Raw genomic sequence first — 20702 nt, 5'->3', positions numbered from 1 at the left:
TCAATAGTCTCACAAATTATCTTACCTTTGCTAGTATTCTTCCTTATTTTCACTACCTACTTGCCCGAAATTGACTGCTAGAGTTAGACCAAGTCTGCAACGATTTTGATAGCATAGGCAGTGCAAGTGTTATTCATAATTTCATAGAAGTTTGACGTTTAAAATAACACTTGCACTGCGTGTGCAATCAATAAGGTCTATTAGTAAGTACTAGTTTTTGTCTCATAATAATTTGGCATCATTTGATTAGATTCTCAGTTTGTCGCGGTATACACTCATATTGTTTATAATTAATAATTATTTACACTCACCGTCTTACCTACCATTTTTAATTTCATTAAGTACTGATCAAAATACGAATTTGTAAATAAATCTTATTCAATATTAATTGCCGGAAAAAATCCCGGAACTGACAATTCAGAATACCGATGTCGTCAGAATAAGGACGTAGACGTGCTGCGCGGGAATGGTGCGGTGCGCCGCGCGGGGCGCCCGCCTGCCCGTTCTACCACGCGTCTGCTTCACCCCCTTGAAAACGTAAAACTCGAGTATAAGAGCGCCTTAAGAGGGGTGTTATGATGCGGCGGCAATGCGTGCTTATATAGTATTTCATGTAACAGTTTTATAAGAGGGGTCAAAAAACGTGAGTGGCGTGGGTAACAATGTGAGCCGAAGGCGAACATTGTTAATAAATACGCCATGAGCATTTTTTGACTACTTACACAGCGTTGCATACAATGCTTTTTCTATGAGTAGGCAATATTAAATAAAATACAAAAATTAATAAACAAAATTTAATTTATGAAAATGTAAATGTAAATTTTGGATAGTAGGTATTACTATGTGTATGTAGCTCTGGTCTGCGACATGCACCCGTAATACCAAATATTACTGCAACCTGTAACAAGAAAAAGGAGAATTAAATAATATTCAGTTTCAATGCAAACATATAAAATGTACATAAATATAGCTCGTTGGTGTACTCTAAAATCATAAATTTTAATAACATGTACCAACCTTGCTTAAAAGATATATCCGATCCGGTGCTTCCAATGCCTTTGAAAATACGCCAATAATACGTTTTGTGTACAAATCACAATCAATAATGACGAAGTTTTGTGCTCCAATCTCCACGCCATGAACTTCTCATAAGATTTGTCGTATAGGTGCTGCGATTTAGTACTTAGGCAACAAATTTTCGGTCGCTGCTTGTGCTGCAGCGGATATTTCTTCAGGTGTAGAAACAATGTTGTCCTCTTCGTCCATTTTCAACACTTTTTATGAACGCAAAGCAAATAGTAACGCAAATTGAAGTACTCAAAGAACAAGAAATTACCGGGAAAGGCGGGAAACGTAAAAACAAACGAGTAATGTCTATGGTTATGTTTTTTTTAAAAGCCGTTACACACTACCGCACCGCACCAGGGTCGTGGTGCTATAGGGTATAAGTGTGTTACGGGCCTTAGAAGTCCACCTTCCAATAATGATGATACCAAAAAAAGTATTTTTATTATGTTGGTAGCAATGAACTTAGTACAAATTTGATTTTTTTAAATAAAAACCGTATGCATTCAATTGTTTGTCACGTTGGTAGCAATGTATCGGTATGTGGCACCTGCTACTCCGCACTAACTTACCGTGTCGTAATGTCTCTAAAACGACACAAGTGCTTTTTTGGGCAATAGACTATAGACTTTTATAAGGAGTAAATAATGTATGCCTTTATATGTTCGTTCGTGACTATGTAAATGACAGATAAAAGTACACGAGTAGAAAAATAATATTTTGCACTCAATACATAGAGCGCTCCTTCGGGGCGAGTTTATTTATTTATTTAGACTATTGCACAACTGAACAAAAATGTACAAATGGCGGGCTTAACGCTAAAAGACGTTCTCTGCCGGTCAACCACCGGGCTAAAAACTTTACTCAAAAAACATGTCTACAGAGCGAGGCGCTGCCATCACTTCACAAGATGCGGTGGCGAGCGCGGAGCGGCGCTCTATCCCGGCAGTGGGGCGTGCTGTGCTGCGCGCTGGCGCGGCACGCGGACGGCGCGGCGGCCGTGCTGGCGCTCAAGCCGCGAGCGGCGCCGCTGGCGGCCGTGGCTCACGCGGCCTGTCATCCTTCGCTTCGACCCGCATTCCTCAATGACCGTGAGTACCTACACCTTATGCCTTCGGTCAAACGAACTTGTAGGTATTTGCTCCTGTGATAAGCGCTGGCGCGGCGGCAGTGCCGGAGCGAAAGCCACGTGCGACGTCGCTATCCGCCGTGGCGCATGCAGCGTGTCATTACACTACATTACTCCTTCGGTTCATTAAACACTAGAACAAAAATATGTAGTAGGTATATTCCAAAATATAATCTTAATCACCCACCGTAATTCCTGTATACAGCTACTTTTGAGATTTTCTTAGCTTTTGGGACATTCAAGCGGCCGCTAGCGGCCACTGTGACACTCACAAGTGGTTACATTTCATTTGTAGTATGCATTGATATAGAATAAGAACTGGATACCCAATCAGCCGCAAAAAATGGCCCCGCAAAAGTAACGTTAAAACAGATCACGCGTTACTTTTTCGTTTAGTCTTGTATGGACCGCTCAAATGTGAAGTTGTCAACAATGTCGTAAAAATATGCAAAAATAACAATGATAAAACAAGGAAAAAGCATGGAATGTATTTCTTTCGGTTAGTGCTTTGGATAGCATTACATAATTTATGTAATCTGGTGGTAATTTCATGGTTTTGAATAAATTATTTTGTTAGTACCAAAGAAGGGATGTGTAGGAACAAAAATCTAATGAGTCGATGTGAGGTTAATACTTTTTTATTTTTATATGGAATTCGTAACATATAATATTATGTTTAAATTCAAGATTTCCAAGAAAACCTATGCGACGTGCAGAGTGGACTGCTATTATAGCAAGAGATAGGGGTGACGCAGTTTTAAACAAGGCAAAACGGCACTTGTGTGTTCAGCCCATTTCCTTGTTTCCGACATATACACGACCAATAAGGTCATCGACTAACTGTAAATGCTAAACCTGTCTGAACACAGTGACAACCACAGGATTTTTTGATAAAGACCATAACCAATCAGTACCAGTAGCGACCTAAATGTCCCCGTGCACTATATTGCAAAGAACTAAAGCGCGAAGATTATTATGTAGATCTAAAATACACAGTTATTTAATAAGTTGAATTTATTTCAAGGAAAATAGTATTTAAAGACGAATGCTTACTTATTAAAAATAAATTTGTTTTATGATAACTTACAAGGGTTGTTACCATGAATTAATTTTATTTGAACTCCCGATCAAATTAAATTTGTTTCATTTATTACTTTGATTTTTCTGTACAGTAATACCTATTAAAATGTACCAAAGGGACTCTATTCGTTCATTATTCTCGTTTGACGTTGTTTGACGTAAATACAATGGTGACGTTACGTTTAGTGCCATCGGACTTAAAAGTTTTAACAGTGTTGGTACTAATGTTTACAAATTTGACACTTAATGCTTACGACAGTAAGTTCTTTTCCGTACAAAATATTTATCTTGACTCAAAATTTACGTAAGCGTTTTTATCATCAATGCAAATTTTCCGCTAATGTCATTCTGACCCACATTTTGTTGACGTTTTTGTTCCGCTCTGTGTGTCTATTTCTAATATTAAGTCAGTGGTAGTATGCCTCTTTCGCCCTCATGATATATTCTTAAACGTGATGGCTTCGATCCCTTTTGCACACTTAAATTATCTTTGAGCGTAAGCGTCATTCTAGCTAGACTAGACCTGCGGGACTGATACGGCTATTTAAGGTCCAACCACACCGCTGCTTAAAAAACGGTGATATATACAGTGGTATTACTAAAAGAAATTAATAACTATCTTAAATCTAAAATAGGCCCTTGAGGCGTTGTACCAAGGATGTTGGCGGCATTTCCTCGCTTTATTGCAATGCTGATACGTTGCTGATCGCAATGCTGTTAAGGCACAAGTGTTTCTACGATTAATAAATAATTTTATACGAATAATTAGTTACATACTAAATACGAGCAAAAAATAGGGATGACTTTGCAGATAGTAAAAATATGACATGTACCTAGTTTAGGATTAAACCAAATTATATTATTTAGTAGTTAGTAAGTAGTACCTATAGTACGCAGAGGCAGTCCATATCACAGTTTAATGCAGGCAATGATTGTGTGGGTTAAAGTCACATATATATTATCGTACAAAAGAAGTGTGTGTACCTTCACTATGGTACTTTTTACATCGTACCAATATTTAGAGAAAGATTCATGGTCATTTTACGCTTTTATTTACTGAAAGTTAAGGTAAAATATGACTTTTGAAGGCAGTCCCGAAAGTACCGGAAATACCGGGAAATCCCGGTTCCATTTTTGCCTAGTACCGAAAATCCCGGTTCTTTTAAACAGTACCGGTTCTGCAATCCCTAGTGACTATGCTAACCAAACTGGTTGCATCTACCGTCGACAGTGGACAAGGCTTGTGTTGGGGTGTTCTTGGACTTGGCGAAAGCCTTCGACACCGTGTCGCATCGCATCCTGTTGAAGAAAATGGAGAGCAGTGGAATAAGAGGCCTGGCTCTGGACGGGTTCCGCAGCTACCTGCGGGAGAGATCGCAAGTGGTGAAGGTGGATGACTGTATTAGCGAACCCAAACCAGTCAATTTCGATGTGCCTCAGTGTAGCATCATCGGCCCTACACTTTTCCTAATATACCTCAATGATATGAGCGCGTTAAACCTTAACAAGGCAGAGCTCATATGCTACGCTGACGATACGGCATTAATCTTCAGAGGCACCTCCTGGGACACTGTATACTCTGATGTTGAGAAGGGAATGGCAGTGGTCACAAAATGGCTGAACCATAATTTGCTGACCCTCAACTCTGACAAAACTAACTTCATTTGCTTCCACAAGACGGCTGCGTCCTCATCGGAACCGGACCATATATCGTACACTGCCAAGAGAGTCAGGAAGCTTATAATGGTCATGAAAAAACTGAGGGAGGTGGCTGATCTTAAACTTCTTCGGTCCATCTATACAGCTCTATGCCAATCAATAATAACCTATTGTATAACCGCCTGGGGAGCTGCTGGTACAACAGTCCTGATCAAGCTTGAAAGAGCACAACGCTCGTTACTTAAAGTTATGCTTAAGAAGCCTCGGCAGTTCCCAACCAATCGGTTGTAAAAAGAGGCAGAAGTTTTAAGTGTCCGCAAGCTTTACATCTTGGAAACCACCTGTAAAGTACATAAACAAGTCCTACAGTCCGAGGGGTACAACAATATGTTGGAAACTAGAACTTTTAAAATCCCAGTAGCTAAAGTGCGTACTGCTTTTGCCCGCCGTTTCGCCGACTTTGCACATCCCTATTTGTACAATGCTGTCCTAAAAAGGTGCGAAATCAAAGAAAAGCGTGTTCGAGACGCAAAAACTTTGCTGAGGAAATGGGTACTCGACATTGAACAAAAAGAAGCGGAGAGCATCCTGAAAATCATATCGTAGTTCAATCACACACACACACACACATACACTGATACCAATCAATTAATACCATAGTGAACCATATTCACAAACCAATAATAATAATATAGATATAAGTTTATATTATAATGTATAAATAATTAAACAAAATATTATGTATAATGCATGAACTTGCTTCCTAGTAAAATAATACAAAATAGTAAATAATTGTTACTCTGAGAGTCAAAAATGTACCTGAAACTTTTAATCTATTTAATTCTGAAATTACGAATGTCTGACATCTTATCTTCATATTCATAAGCGAACTTGATAATTATTTGCACTAGATATAAGTTAAAATTTTAAGGTATTAACTGTAACTAGGTATATAAATTTAATGTACTATGTACTACATATTTAATCGCTCTTAACATAATGCGTAAACGTGGAGTCCCGGGACAGGCTTAGCCTAGTGTGATCCACAAAATTGATATCTTATGAAATTACCAGATTTCAAAAATAAAATTTCACTTTTACTTTATTTTAAAATAAATTCTAAAGGCCCATTTACACGATACAAGATTCTTGAACATTCAATACAATAAAATTGAGGCAACAAAAAACTTGCACTATCTAAACATACATGACATTTTTGTATTCAAGTAGCAACTTGAATTCAATACTGGCATACGTGTAAACGAAGCCTAGTGCAATTAATTGAATTCAAGAATTGCCAATCCATATTTTATTGTCGACATGGATTCCGTACGCGAAGGTGTGTTCCTTGTCGCTGCTATAGTAGCAACTGTGTTACGAGAAAAACTGTTAGAAAAACGTCACAAAAGTAGAAGAAAAAGATGTTGGACAAAAAATGGATAGACAGCAGAAGTTTGCTAGGAGCTTCGAACACTTTGAGCCGGGAGCTACGAGCTGAGGATGAAGCCGAGTTCAAGAACATGTTTCGTGTAAACAAAGCTCAGTTTTCTTACTTGCTCGATAAAATAAGTTCTACAATTCAAAGACAGAACACAGTGATGCGTAATGCAATTCCGGCTCACGTTAAGCTAGAAGTAACATACATACTTGGCAACTGGAGATTCATTCGGCACTTTGTCTCAGTTATTTAGAGTACCTAAGTGCACCATAAGTACGTTTTTGGTTGAAGTACTTAACGCGATTTATTTGGCATTAAATGATTTTATACAGGTAAGGTTCATTAAAAACAATCGAGTTTTGGCTTATAAACATCAGCACTGCTAGATCCAGTTCCCATTGAATCCTTCACTTTCTTCTTTTCAGCTTTATATTGCGTTCTTATGCTCTTATGCCCCAAATTCTATAGAAAAAGCTGCAAGGGCAGCCTCGCGAGCCTCACGGTTTTTATAATTTTTATCCTCTGTGTCCCACACACATTGATGACTTCTATAAATTTCTATGAATTTAATTATTTCCGAACTAACTAATTTCAAATAATTTTTGCTCATTTTATCAGTTTTACTACCCACAAAAAACGTTCAATATTGAATGAAAATCTGCCAATGCAAATCGCTTCAATTCTTGCTTCAATATGGCTTCAATACATCATAATTGATTCAACTTGAAGTTTAGACCTGTCAAGACTTGCATGCAATTATTGCCGTTCAATAAATGTCTTTGGTGTAAACGAAATACGGTCAAGAATATTGCCTATCAAGAATTGAATGCAATAATTGTATTCAAGATTTTGGTTATTGCTCATGTATAAACACTTTGATTCAATTCTTGAATTCAATTATTGCACGGCAAAACTTGCATACAATTATTGCCAATTCTTGTTCAAGAATCTTGTATCGTGTAAATGGGCCCCCTTTTTAATTATTGATCCTAGCGAAAAAGTTTGAATAACCTTTTTTGTAGGAAATTTTATGTAGATTATTCATGAAATTGGTGATTATAAAAAAATCAAAAATACGTTTTTTAGTGTGTTTTACTTTGTTCTTTTTTTTTGTTAGAAAGTGCATTGTTTTTGTTCTAAAAATAGATTCCTCATCCTTAATTTATCCGAAAATGATATATTACATGCCCTAATAGGTATGTATAGTTTTAGAGAAATGTTGCTCCAAGTGAAGCGCCGCAGCGTCGAACTTTCCCCCTCCCCCCACTAAATGAGAGGTGGCTCTCGACGTCTCCCGGTCTGTATCTGCTCAAGACCAGCTAACAATCAACTGTGCCAAGTTTCAGCGCATAGTCTCAAAGTGCAAGTTCCTTATACAACGGTGTGCACTAACACACCAGCTATCTGTGTTAAAGTTAACAGCACACCAATCCGTAGTTCCCGAAAATTTTAATACACGTGGTTCACAGTTGACGTCATTTGAATTAGTATAAATTACTATATTGTATAATGAATACGTTTTCGTTTGTCTTCTCAAGGTTGCTTTTGACAGCTGTGACACACAATTATAATAACACACTGGGAAACATAATTTACTGGACATGTGTCAATGTCAATTATTGGTGTCATTCTATTTATGAATATTTAGTTTTTTAAATAGTCTGACTCGGTTCAGCGTGCTCATAATTCATGACATTCTGTATTTAGCAGCCCATAATTCAACTTATTAGGTACATATTTCATTTAGAACTTACTAGAAACTAGTGAGTAGTATAAACTCCATATATATTAAACATATTGTTTTCAAAAAATAAAGAGGTCATCTAAGTAGACGTTTAATGGCGTCTCATTTATTTTTTTATTATGTGGGGGTGTAGCACTAAGGCTGCAGTTTTATCATAACACCACCTAGGAAACTCTCAGTAAAGGGTCCCACTGATTAACAGTCCGCCGGTCGGTATCGGCCTGTCAGTTGTTCGGAGCTGTCAAAATTTTGTTCTAACTGACAGGCCGATATACCGTCCGGCGGACTGTTAATCAGTGGGACCCTTTAGATCAACCATAGGAAGTTGAAGCATAAAAACATTTCAAAATTTTATAAGTTATTGTCGAAACTTAAATATTTAAAAAATAACTACCTACTAAAACCCATCCCGGGCTGCCCCCGACGCAAAGGTGCCCATCACGCTCGCTGCGTTGGATTGCGATGGACAGCCTTTGCATCAGGAAAACCCTGAAGTCTCGACAGCGAGGGGGACGAATAAATACTCGCTCAGCGTCGAGTATTTATATTTTTTAAGGGACGCCGCGTGCTCAGCAGCTGCTCCTGTCGGCCGCATTTCAAAATCGGTTAAATTGTTTGGAAATTAAAATTATGCTGATAGAAACACAGATACACACGTACTACTTTCAACTGCGCCTTGGTTTACCTACTTGGGAGTAAAAAATATACACCCACAAAATGGTCTTCTAGTATCAGTGGCTCTAGAGTGGGTATAGTTTTCTTGTCTATTGACTGCAAATGGGTTAAGATTCAGTAAGTAGTCTTTGATTTACTCGTCTCCCTCTGGAATTTACTACATATGAGAGAAGATCGGTCGGCAACCATTATCCATCATGCTATTGTACTTGTCCATCACTTTGCAGTCACTCGCGAAGCGAATGAATGTTTGTTTTAACGACAACCAAACGACATTTACGTACAAGCCAAATATGCAAAGTCCATACTTTTGCTAGGCAACAAAGCAAACACTTTTGAAGGTTATTTTAGAAACCTTGTAGCTAAACTTGCTTGGCTTGGCTTGGCCAATCGCTTGTCCGTAATTGTCCAAATATTTGAAATGCATCTCTTGCATTGGTAAAGCAAACAAAAAGATACAAATTCGTATTTGTACAGCCTAAACTAAACTCTTGTTGATGGCCGATAATTTTGAAAATTAATCTTGTTAAATAGCAGCAAAAGATTATTTTAGATTAGTACTTTAATTTACAACTTTTGTTTGCTTCCATAAAATATATTGGTTTACTTAGCATTTTGTTACTGAGAGCCCTGACTGTACTGTTTAATTTTCTTCTGAAGACTTCGCTAATAGTATTCAATATTGAAACATTCTAGCGGAACTTCTGGAGATGCTGACCGGTAGCCTGCTCACGGGGGACATCGCTGACATCGTGTCGGCAGCTCGTGCAGTGTGGGCCTTGGCTGCTAATAACCATAAGGTACGTGATATTTAGAGACTTTGCTGCGGTTGGCGAAGCCGAAATGATAGCTTTACTCACCATGTGACTGTGTGACAATAAAGTAGTCCCTGATAGGTTAAACTATCTTTAACTGCTTTCTAGATTAGGCACATCACATGAGCTGATTTTTTTAAGAAATTCAGATCATAAATTCCGTAACCTTAGAGATTTTACAAGCCTTTATTTAAATTGTAATACGTGTGTATGTTCGGGTCAAATCTTGCATGTGAAATTAGACCCATTTCCCATTATTCAATTGAGCTGAAACTTTATATACATATTGTAAGTTGGGTGACAATGCAATACTATGGGACCATCGAGCTGATCTGATGATAGACACATATCAGTGGCTATAGGAATTGTGTGTGAAAACAACGCAACCTATTTGTGTTTAGGTTTATTAGAATCGTCTCGATGAGTATTAGTTGCCTGTTGAAAGAAAAGTGTAGGTACAGTCAGCGATAAAAGCTTGTATCAAATATTTAATTACACAAACGGGTCTACCGCGATATAATTTCCTTGTTTTTACATTAAATTCCGACGTTTCAGCTGAGTTGCACCAGCTGTGGTCACGGAATGACGGAAGACGGAGTGAATGAAATTATATCGCGGTAGACCTGTTTGGGTAATTAAATATGTGTACAAAACGCGAGAGTTTAACGTGTTATATTGTATCAAATATGAAATAAAAAAAAGTTTTATTCAATTCAAAAAACAGGTGACATTGACAGTATCTAAATTTATTAGTGACCACAGAGATTCAAGCTCAGCTCGTGTGTGATGTTCCTTAGTCTGTAGATACCTCGCGTACGAAGCTGGAGGGTTTGTATCCCGGTTAGGAAAATTTGTGTTTTTCACGAATTTTGATCCCGAGTTATGGATGCTTTCTATATCGTCATATACTTACCCACAACACAAGCCTTAAACTTACAGTGGAACTTGGATTTATGTAAAATTGTCCCAAAATGTTAACTTTTTTTATCATTTTGTCATGGTTCCGTTGTGGATTTTCCTTCAATAATAAATAATATTATTATCCCGGATATTTGGAACCCAAGGCATTCTAAATTAACACAGATACTTATATTAGTTATATTACGCCTTCGCTGGGTACATGTGTTATCGAATCCTTTTGCGGTTTTCCGTCGCCACGTTCTAAATTGTACCAACGCGCATTATTACACTCGGTGTCTCAGTATGATTCTTATACAACTATAGGTACCTTATGCATATATATGGATTATGGCCGCTTCTCAATCCCCAAGTAACACACAAGCAGGATAATAGAGTAAAATTATCATCTTATTCAAATTAAGATTGCATAAATTTTGTGTATAAGCGGTGGAAATTACTAAATTCGGAATAAGAAAATATGTGGGCCTAGTGGGGCATATATACCAATAAATGCTGAATACATTTTGCATAGTATCGGTTTTGCATATTAACACATTCGACACCGCGTACCCGACTCTCGGGCACTCGTAAACTTTACTCAGATGCCGGCATACCCGCTAGTCGGGCAAGAGCTATAAACCTACACGCGACGCCGAAGTGCCCGACAGGCGGGCAAGCATTGCATCTTCACTACCTCAGGGCTGCCACTGCCACTAACAGAAAAAATTGTAAGTCTTCTGATTATTATGTAGTCGAAAAGTTGGTACAGTTGATTATTATATTTTATTACTTCACTTTGTATTTTTATTTACTTTACCTAATGCGATTACAAAATAAAAATTCTTATTAGTTGGTTACGTGAAATTGCATACACGGGTATGTATCAATAGGAGTTAGAATTAGGAGAAGAACAAAACGGGGAGCCTAAACAGATGAGACAGCAGATTTAATTTTATCCACGTACTTATACGAAAGTTACTTGGCACAGCCCTGAGCGTCCGCCGCTTGCCCGACTAGCGGGTTCGCGGCGTGCGGCATTGAGTTGCACGTCGTTGCCCGACTAGCGAGTACTGTCGGTTTCTGGGGTATTGTTTAAAATTTCGCCTGGTTGCGAAAGTGTTAAAGCTGAATAATACTTATTTCTTACACAGTTAGTCAGACATTATTCAGCTTAAAGCATTTGTGGTTACTAAAAGCTGCATAATAGCAGCATTAGCAGCAATTAGCTGTATATATTTTGTGTCGTGAGATATTAAGCAGACAATATTAAGAAAAATGTGATAGTGGCTACTAAATGCTGAAAAGAAGCGTCGGTGAAGACTTTCAACTGTATAAAAGCGGTTGCAGTTTCTGTTTTAATGCTAGTTTTTGAATAAAGGTGGACGCTATTACTGGAAGCTGTAATGAAATCCACATATTATTTGTTATTCAGTAGCTGCATATATGGGTTAGTTATGGCTTTTATAGACATAACGTCTGAATAATAAATACTAAAACAACACTTATACTTAAGTTATAGCGATTTTAGTACACATATACTATCTTTTCTTGCTAAAAGCTGCAAAATGAACGCAATGAGCAGCGCTATTCAAACTACTGCTTAGTATCAACAAATGCGCGGTGGAGAGGATTCCGTAGCTTTATAAGTTTATACACGGTCAACAGTGCTACTTGAGCCTGTTTGCTTTGAGCTTGAGCGTGTTTTTATTTTATTTTGAACGCATCTTGCGTATTTATTCTTTAATCCAACCATTATTTAAAAAATCGAGGTTTAGTTTTCTTAACAATTCTCTTCGATTGGTTATTTTACACAAGATGCATTGTCGTTTTAATGACGTAAAACAATTGCTAGCTACCATCGTAAACACTGTTAACTGACCATTTGCATACCTTACTGCAACGAGATAAAGTTTACCAATGGCCATTTAACGTTGTTGCTAGTTGGCAAACAAGGTGGCAAATGCTAGTTATTGATATTGTTGCATTAAAAACTTGTAGACTCGACTGGGTATGAGAAAAATTAAATAATCACCCCCATTAAAATATAGCGAAATCGATTCTCCACAATCGATCAATCGATTTTGAACAGACTGTTTTTAGGTTTCAAGTGGGTCTACTCATACCCATCCCACACTATACTCGTACTCATACCCAAACAATACTGCCCATACCAAACTATACTTGTACTCATACCCGTGATACCCGCTACTAATATACCCGCACCTTCGCACCTATACCATATTCATATTCATACCATACTCGTAACCACACCATACTCATACTATACACATCTTCGTACTCACTTCGTACATCTTTGCGTATACCTTTACCTACTACATATTTGTCGGAACTGATAACGGAAAAAATAACTGTATAGTCTGCCGTGCCCCCAGATTTATCATATAACTTAAATATTATATCGCGTTTATAATATTAGTAGGAAGTAGGATTGAATATTGCCCGTGTTACATACCTATAATGTTTCTCATCAAACTAGTGAGGATCTATGTGATTTTTACCATTTGTGTATAGAACCCTAATATGATTTAAGATTGCGAAAACAATTACTATTATACTGATGTTATTCAAAACTTGTTGTTCTAAAACCATTATTATCTAACATGAAGCTTAGTAACGCGAATAATGTGAATGCCTATTCAGAAATTTAGCACATAATAGCTGTGGCAGCAGCTTATATTCAGCACAGTCGGACGCCATTACGGTTGCTCATATTCTAACCTCTAAAATTAAATAGGAATTTAAAATGAACTGACAAACCCATTTATATTCATTTATAAAACTAGTTTTATCGTAGCATAACTTGTTAAAGTACATTTTCTATCACTAAAACATCTAAACACCGCAAAAAAATTACAAATTTAAAAGTGGAGTACTACATTTTCTATATTTACTTTCTAAACAGTGCATTATTTACGCGGCGCTTTAAAATTTTAAATATAATGTATATATATATTAACAGTAAAGTCGCATGCGCAATGAAATTGATGTTATGTAAACATCAAATCAATATATGGGTAATGTCCTCCTTATTTTGTATTCACTTCAGACACTACACTTTGACACGAGTTCACAAATTAAAATGGAAGACAAATCATACACAAATAGCTGAATATATTTTCTGTAACAATGCACTTTTGAACCAAAAGCTGCATAACGTGTGACTAACTGAGTCATTCTATACAAAGCTGGATAACTTTGGTTTAAAAGCGGTATAGAAGCTTTTGACAGCCTCTATACAAGTGTTATTCAGCGATTCAATGTGTGGGCACACACTTATAAGCTATTACATTACTGTTATTCAGTAATAAGCGGCGTGGGCTAGCCCACTTTGCGCCCAAACCTTCTGTATAACGTCTGTATAAGCGCTTATACAGACGTTATACAGCTACCTTATTCAGCATACAGTACGGAATGCTCTATTATTCAAACAATATTCAGCTACTTTTGTGTTACTTGGGTCAAAACCTTGACAGCCCTGCATAGACTAATTGAAATATTTACTAAATTTATTTCAGCAACATAAGTCACCATGTATCAATTGTCTTTATGTCATAGCCATAAGATCGAATTTGGCACGTTTATTTAACTACATCTACAATTCGCAGGCGAAACTTCTCCTAAGAAGCGCGCGAGTCCCGCTAGCAGTGCATTCAGCGCAGCAGCGTTTGCAAAGGAGTACGGACCCCGCGGCGCCGCGCGCGCTGCAACTCATCGCATACACACGTTCCGTGCTGCAAACTACGTGACCACAACATTTAGTAAATTCACAGGTAGGCCTAGATGTCCAATTTTCGAGAACGCTCTCAATTTAGTAGGGGTAATATACTCGAGCGAAAACATTTCCCATAAAAGGGGGAACGTTCTCGAGAACGGCATAACTCTTCAGGTAGTGCTCAACGGAATGTCACTTTCGAATCTTGAGCAGCCCAACTGGGGCAGTAGACTTACAGAAGATCACGGTCATAATAACACTGCTACGGTGTAGGCCGTGTAGGTATTTAATTTAGTTTTGTTCGTGGTGGCAACCAAGACTGGCCGATGCACGCAATGCCATCAAAATGACGCGACTTAGCGTTCACAATTATTTACTTCTCATTCCGATTCAAATACGCATCTTTCTAGAGCACCTAAATCCACATAATGTATACAACACACAAATATAAAGTACTAACTTCGAGGTCTTTGAGCTCTCTGCATGCTATAAAGGTTTTTGTATATTTTTGTATAGTGGTAGTAGCTGGTAAGACTAAATGTTATTAAACACGAAACAAAATACCGCCCCCTTAAAATTTAAGCCTCAAAACCAATAAGTACATACATTAAACCTCATAAAGACGAAGTACCCAACTATTCGCTTTTACGTACGCAACCATTGTCCTGCCTTTGATATGTTGCAGTTTTAAAATTCATTATTATACATTATTCATCATTAAGAAGTGACATAGCCGCTTAATCATAGAATCGGCCACACAAAACACGACACAAACATAAAAAAAAACTTCTTCGACCGCAATATTTTACGAGCACTGTTATTTATTTTACTATTCTCCTTATTTATTTCTCCACTTAAGTTAGGTTATTTATAATATGAATATAAAAGTAAAATATAAAAACATTTACAAAACAATATAAAATACATATAAACACATTATAAAAAACCTAACCTAGATTGCCGCCGGCAGCGGGGCTTGGCCCAAGCTGCCGGTGGTCAGGGCCGCAGAGTGAGGAACCGACGTACTATACGCGCCGTGTCCAAAATTACCGCCTTCTGCATCTGACCCTTGATCCAACCACCCAGCGAGAGTCTCTCTAGGTGTTGGTCGAGACTCTTCGCTATTAGACCGTTCACTGAAACGACTATCGGGACAATGATCGTCGAATCAACATCCCACATGGCGGTTATCTCGTGAGCCAAGTCTAGGTACTTACTGGACTTGTCCTTCTCGGCCTTCACGAGATTCTCATCATGGGGGATGGTGACGTCGGCGAGCACGGCCCGGCGCTGCAATCGGTCTATCAGCACGATGTCAGGCTTATTGGCGACAATAGTCCTGTCAGTGATGATAGATCGATCCCAATAGAGCGTGGCACGACCATTCTCGAGAACAGGCGCAGGTAAGTACTTGTAGTACGGTACTTCGCGGTCCACAAGGCCATACAGAAGAGCAAGTTGCTGGTGAATAATCCTGGCTACGAGATTATGTCTGTGCAAGTACTCGCCGTTAGCAAGATGAGAACAACCGGAAATGATATGCCTGAGTGACTCTCCGGGACGGCGGCATGCCCGACAAATGTCGACCGTACCGTCCTTCAGGATATATTTCCGATAGTTGTTCGTCATCATCACTTCGTCCGCAATTGCACAGGCAAAACCCTCGGTTTCTCCGAAGAGGTCCCCGAATCGTAACCAGTTTACTGACGCGAGCAGGTCCACATCGGGTCCCGTGAGGGCCTTGTAGAACCGCCCGTGTAGCACCTTACTCTCCCATGCCGCCTTGCGATCCGCAGTACTTAGTACCACAGGTTTGCGCCAGTTCTCATTTGCCAAGGAGAGCGGCGTGAGGTTCCTGTCTACTGCCACCACATCACGATGCATCCCACACTCGTTGTTAAGGAAATAATTCCTGAGATTGTACACCTCGCGGTTGTGGAGATCCTTGGCGTTTAGGAAGCCTCGGCCTCCACACTTCCGTGGGATGTACAATCTCATAACTGACGAGCGTGGGTGTAGCATGCGATGTGTGGTGAGCAGTGACCGGACCCTCCGATCCAGGGCGTCCAGCTCGGTCTGAGTCCACCTTAGTGTGCCAAAGGAGTAAGTGAGTAGGGGCATTACCCAGGCGTTGAAGGCGCGCACTTTGTTGCCTCCTGACAAAAGACTGTTAAGGACTTTTGTGAGCCGACTGAAAAAGCGCTCCTTCACCGAACGTCTAATACCCTCGTCCTCAATACCCAACGACTGTGACATACCAAGGTATTTATAGGTTTCTGATTCAGAGATAGATCTGAAAGACATTGTTTCAGAAAGTTGTGAATTTGTTGAATTTACAACCCTCCCCCGCTGTACATGCATAACCGCACATTTATCGACACCAAACTCCATGTGGATGGCACTACTGAAGACTTCGGTGGTTTTCAGTAGGTCCAACAAGTCTTGGCTATTTGGTGCAAATAATTTGAGGTCATCCATGTACAGAAGGTGAGAAATGACTTATTATTTATTTTTATTATTATCATTAACGGTACCGGCTCCACAGTTATTGTGTGTCCCCAAAATACCTAGTGCTTAAAATTGCACAAATACAATAATGTATGTATAATGGTTTTTTTTTTCATTACTATTATCACTACAGCTACTGTAGATACAATTATAGTATTCTCTAATTTAAATAAGTAGTAAAACAACATGCCTAATTACTTGTAGAAATATTGCCTTAATTTAGGCCAAAGATTAAGGGTGGGTTACACCGACCGCATCTGACGAATTGAATAACTTAACGAAGATGTAATCCTGTAGGTGTACAGAAGCCTCAAAAATTACATACAAATATTACAAGGATTACCGACGGTTGGTGTAACCAGTCCTTAAACTTGTAGGTATGAAACTTGTTTACAAGCATTTTAAACTATTCTTTTGTTTCAGCTTAAGATAATTACCATTCGTCGTCTACAAAAGTCTTCAACTTACGTCTGCTGCTGCTGTGAGCGCTAATTTGACTTATGCCGATTATTCGGTGAAAACGCTTTTATTGTTGTACTGTCCTTTGCAAGACTGTCAACTCCTCCCCAAGGGAGCCCAAACTCGATGCGGTTTAATTTTTTTGCCTAGGACTTTACTTTCCTTTCGACAGATCAGCCAATGTTAGTATATAATTAATAATTATTAAAAAAATACAAGCAACGGATACGTTGCCCGATAACACTATTACAAACTTTGTAAAAGTTGACGTGCCAAAATGATTGCCATTACATCAATATAATGTGTTAAAATATTTCAAGATGTAAAAACTAGTTGTAAATTGACCGTTAAAGTGCGGAAGCTTATATGCTTAGTTAAACGATGTTGACTTAGTAAACAGTATTCAAATTGTAATGTGACTTACGATATGATGTGTTGTTAAATCGATCTCAAGTGTGACATAACACTTCGCCGAGCATTCAGTATGTGTTTAGTATTATGTTTGATAAAATTGTTTTCAAATAAATGTGTAAAATATTGTTTAACGTTTTCATTTTTTCCTCCATCTTTTTGTTGTCTAATTGTAATCTTGAATATACAAAGTGTCAAAAACAATATTGTAACGTCGTGACAATAGATTCGTGTAACTATGGATATATGTATATTATAATTTGTGAGCATGCTAAGCTATAGGTACGCTCCGATATATCTAATGGCTACTGTACAGCGATCTTAGTCATTAACAGACTGAAACATCACCTTGAACTATGATCACCTTTGACTATGTTGCTGATTGTATATCAAGAAATATTAAACACCTGCCAGCAGGGATCGGAACCGGTTTTTTGCAAAAACTTCGAAATAACCATATTTTTCGAATTATTTTAAACTCGAAATGTAGAACTCAGTTGTGTATTTAGGCTACGACTTCGTATTATTAGATTGCCCAATTAGAATTGAAATAATTAACAAAGAACGAAAAAATACCGTTTTCGTTCCCATAAAAAAATACCGGTATCCGATCCCTGCCTGCCAGCGACCCGCCAGCCTGGTTTTATGTTCGTAGGCGCTTTTCGCTACAAAAGCGGATAAACCACGTAATTGGCTACGAATAAAGCGCGCGCTGGCAGTGAATACGTAATGATAGTTGTTGATTTTCGGTTGCTAAGCGATTATCTCCTATATATAAACCAGCAATAACGAAGTTTGTTTTGATCAGTTTTTATACATATTACCTACATAACTTTGTGCAAAGTAAATAATTAAATATGACTTAATGAGAAAGTACATAATTAAAAGTAGGTACCTATTAATAACGTAAGTCGATTTTGATTCACATAATTTGTAATAGTTTACGACTAGAATGAGGAAAACGGGCGTTATACGATAATTTAATTTTCATATCTCATGCTCTGAAAGTGGGTCGTTGTTGTTCTAAAAGGTGCGCAGAAAGTGATACGTTTATGCTCTAGCGCAGAAAAGTGGTGTACTCCTCTGCGTCCCCGTCCCACGAACAACTGGGTGGAAACAAAATGGAAAAATAGTCTTTATTTCCTCGCCTGGAACAATTGGTAATTGTTTAATTTTACTAATCCCACGTTGATCCTGGTTTTATAAAAAATTATGTAAGTAAATTGTTAAAAACATATTATTCTTGATTTCTTTCGTTGAATTTTCTATTTACTCGATTTCATAAGGCGGGAACCAAAAGGAATACACCAAATATATTTTTTTAAACCTTACACTTACGTAAATGAGCAAAGGCAGAATCTTATACAGCCACAGTTAAACGTTTGTACGATATTAAATTGGTTTTTAAAGTTATTTAGCACTATATTCATGAAATAAAATAAAATACAACATAAAATGTTCTTATATTATTAATTAAATTGTTATTTAATATACTTTTATTATGTTATTATGTGGTGCGGCGCACCAAGGTCGCGGTGCGGTCCGGTAGTGTGTTGCGGCTTTTAGAACGAAAATGTATAAAATTAAAAAGTAAGAGGCAATCCCGCTGATTTTCATACTATAATGAACAAATCATTTTAAAATGACTGCAGTTTGTTAAAAAATGTGTGTTTTCCTAAATATTGCAATCTAAATGATTTTCGCTAGGGGTTATTAATCTTCACACATGTAAAGTCTCCGATTGCAAGTAAGTCCTAAGGAAAAAAATCATGGCCGTTGGTCTAATGGGTACTTCAATTACTGATTTTGCGAAATTGCCTTGTCTTGTTTGGTTTCCTCGCATTCGATATGAAAAGTAGAGTGTTTAACTCGGGTGAAAGGCACCATTTCCGTCTCAGACTATTGGCGCTCTCACTGCGTTCGAGCGCCAAACTACCTCGACAGAAATGGGTGCCTTTCAACCCTTGGTTAACAATCTACTATTCCTTGAGCAAAGCTGACTACAAAAACATGCCTACGTAGGTGACAGATAAATGTGTTAATTGTAAAACACAAATTCAAACAGGATATGAGGGTCTACACAAACTGTTGAAAAACAAATGCCTAGTAATGTATTGATAGGCGTTACCATTTTTTTCTCACCACACCAGCTCGTAAAGCTCTTTATTAAAATAAAATAAAAAACCGGCCAAGTGCGAGTCGGACTCGCGCACGAAGGGTTCCATACCATTACGTAAAAAACGGCAAAAAACACGTTTGTTGTGTGGGAGTCCTACTTAAATATTTATTTTAATTTGTTGTTAGTATTGTTATAGCGGCAACAAAAATAAATCATCTGTGAAAATTTCAGCTATCACTGCATCATGAGTTACAGCCTGGTGGCAGACAGACGGACGAACGGACGGACAGACGGACAGCGGAGTCTTAGTAATATTAGGGTCCCTTTTTACCCATTGGGTACGGAACCCTAAAAACTGATGAGCGAAGTAGTTTTATGAAAATTTTGAGTTGTTAATAATAATAAATCACGTTGGCTGGTATGGTAGAATATAGAATAGACTTAATAGACTTATTCAATAGCATTCATTTGGATTCGTTTTTAAAGTTTTACTGCGAGTATTTTTCTCACGCCTTATAACGCTCAAGATTCCACTTTTTTAAACACTCGTTACGCTCGCGGGTTTACTAGTTTTTCAGCTTGCCCGGTATCAATATTGACATGAGGAGAAAAACAACAATTTTGCTGTAAAATAAATAGAAGCCATAACGACTATAGAAATAAAATAAACGCCATACCTAAACATAACCAATAAATTTAATTACCTACCTACATATTTTTTTATATGCAGAGACTTGTCAGTTTGACGTAGGTTAGTAAAATTAATAGTAGGTAGAAGTTGCACGAACATGCATGGACTCATATTTGATGCAAATATAAACAGTAGGTTTAAACAGCTATTGTGCATTCGCTGCTCGTTCGATTTATGCGATTACTGATTGCCGATGGTTTACTTTATTATTGTTTACTTACGTAGGTAAGACTATAAATAAACTCATCAAGTGCCTCGGCTTACACGCAGTACGGG

The 20702-nt window shown here is 37.9% G+C and overlaps 2 protein-coding genes and 1 long non-coding RNA gene across 3 annotated transcripts in view; 1 reads left to right on the top strand and 2 right to left on the bottom strand.

Annotated features, from left to right (window-relative positions):
- LOC134793110 (rotatin-like) overlaps positions 1–17746 on the top strand; it is a 66796-nt gene extending 49050 nt beyond the window's left edge. The window contains exons 31-34 of the mRNA XM_063764635.1: positions 1949–2156; positions 9487–9590; positions 14132–14296; positions 17170–17746. Of these exons, the coding sequence (XP_063620705.1) occupies positions 1949–2156; positions 9487–9590; positions 14132–14272 (453 nt within the window). The 3' untranslated portion in view covers positions 14273–14296; positions 17170–17746. The remainder of the gene's footprint in view (positions 1–1948; positions 2157–9486; positions 9591–14131; positions 14297–17169) is intronic.
- Positions 1–20702, bottom strand: part of LOC134793116 (superkiller complex protein 3) — a 331932-nt gene that overhangs the window by 54366 nt on the left and 256864 nt on the right. The window lies entirely within an intron of this gene.
- Positions 1–20702, bottom strand: part of LOC134793185 (uncharacterized) — a 126593-nt gene that overhangs the window by 57590 nt on the left and 48301 nt on the right. The gene's annotated exons all lie outside the window — the stretch shown is intronic.

This window comes from Cydia splendana, chromosome 8, assembly GCF_910591565.1.
Source record: "Cydia splendana chromosome 8, ilCydSple1.2, whole genome shotgun sequence".
NCBI classification, from domain to species: Eukaryota; Metazoa; Arthropoda; class Insecta; order Lepidoptera; family Tortricidae; genus Cydia; species Cydia splendana.
This window is presented reverse-complemented; position numbering and strand designations above follow the sequence as displayed.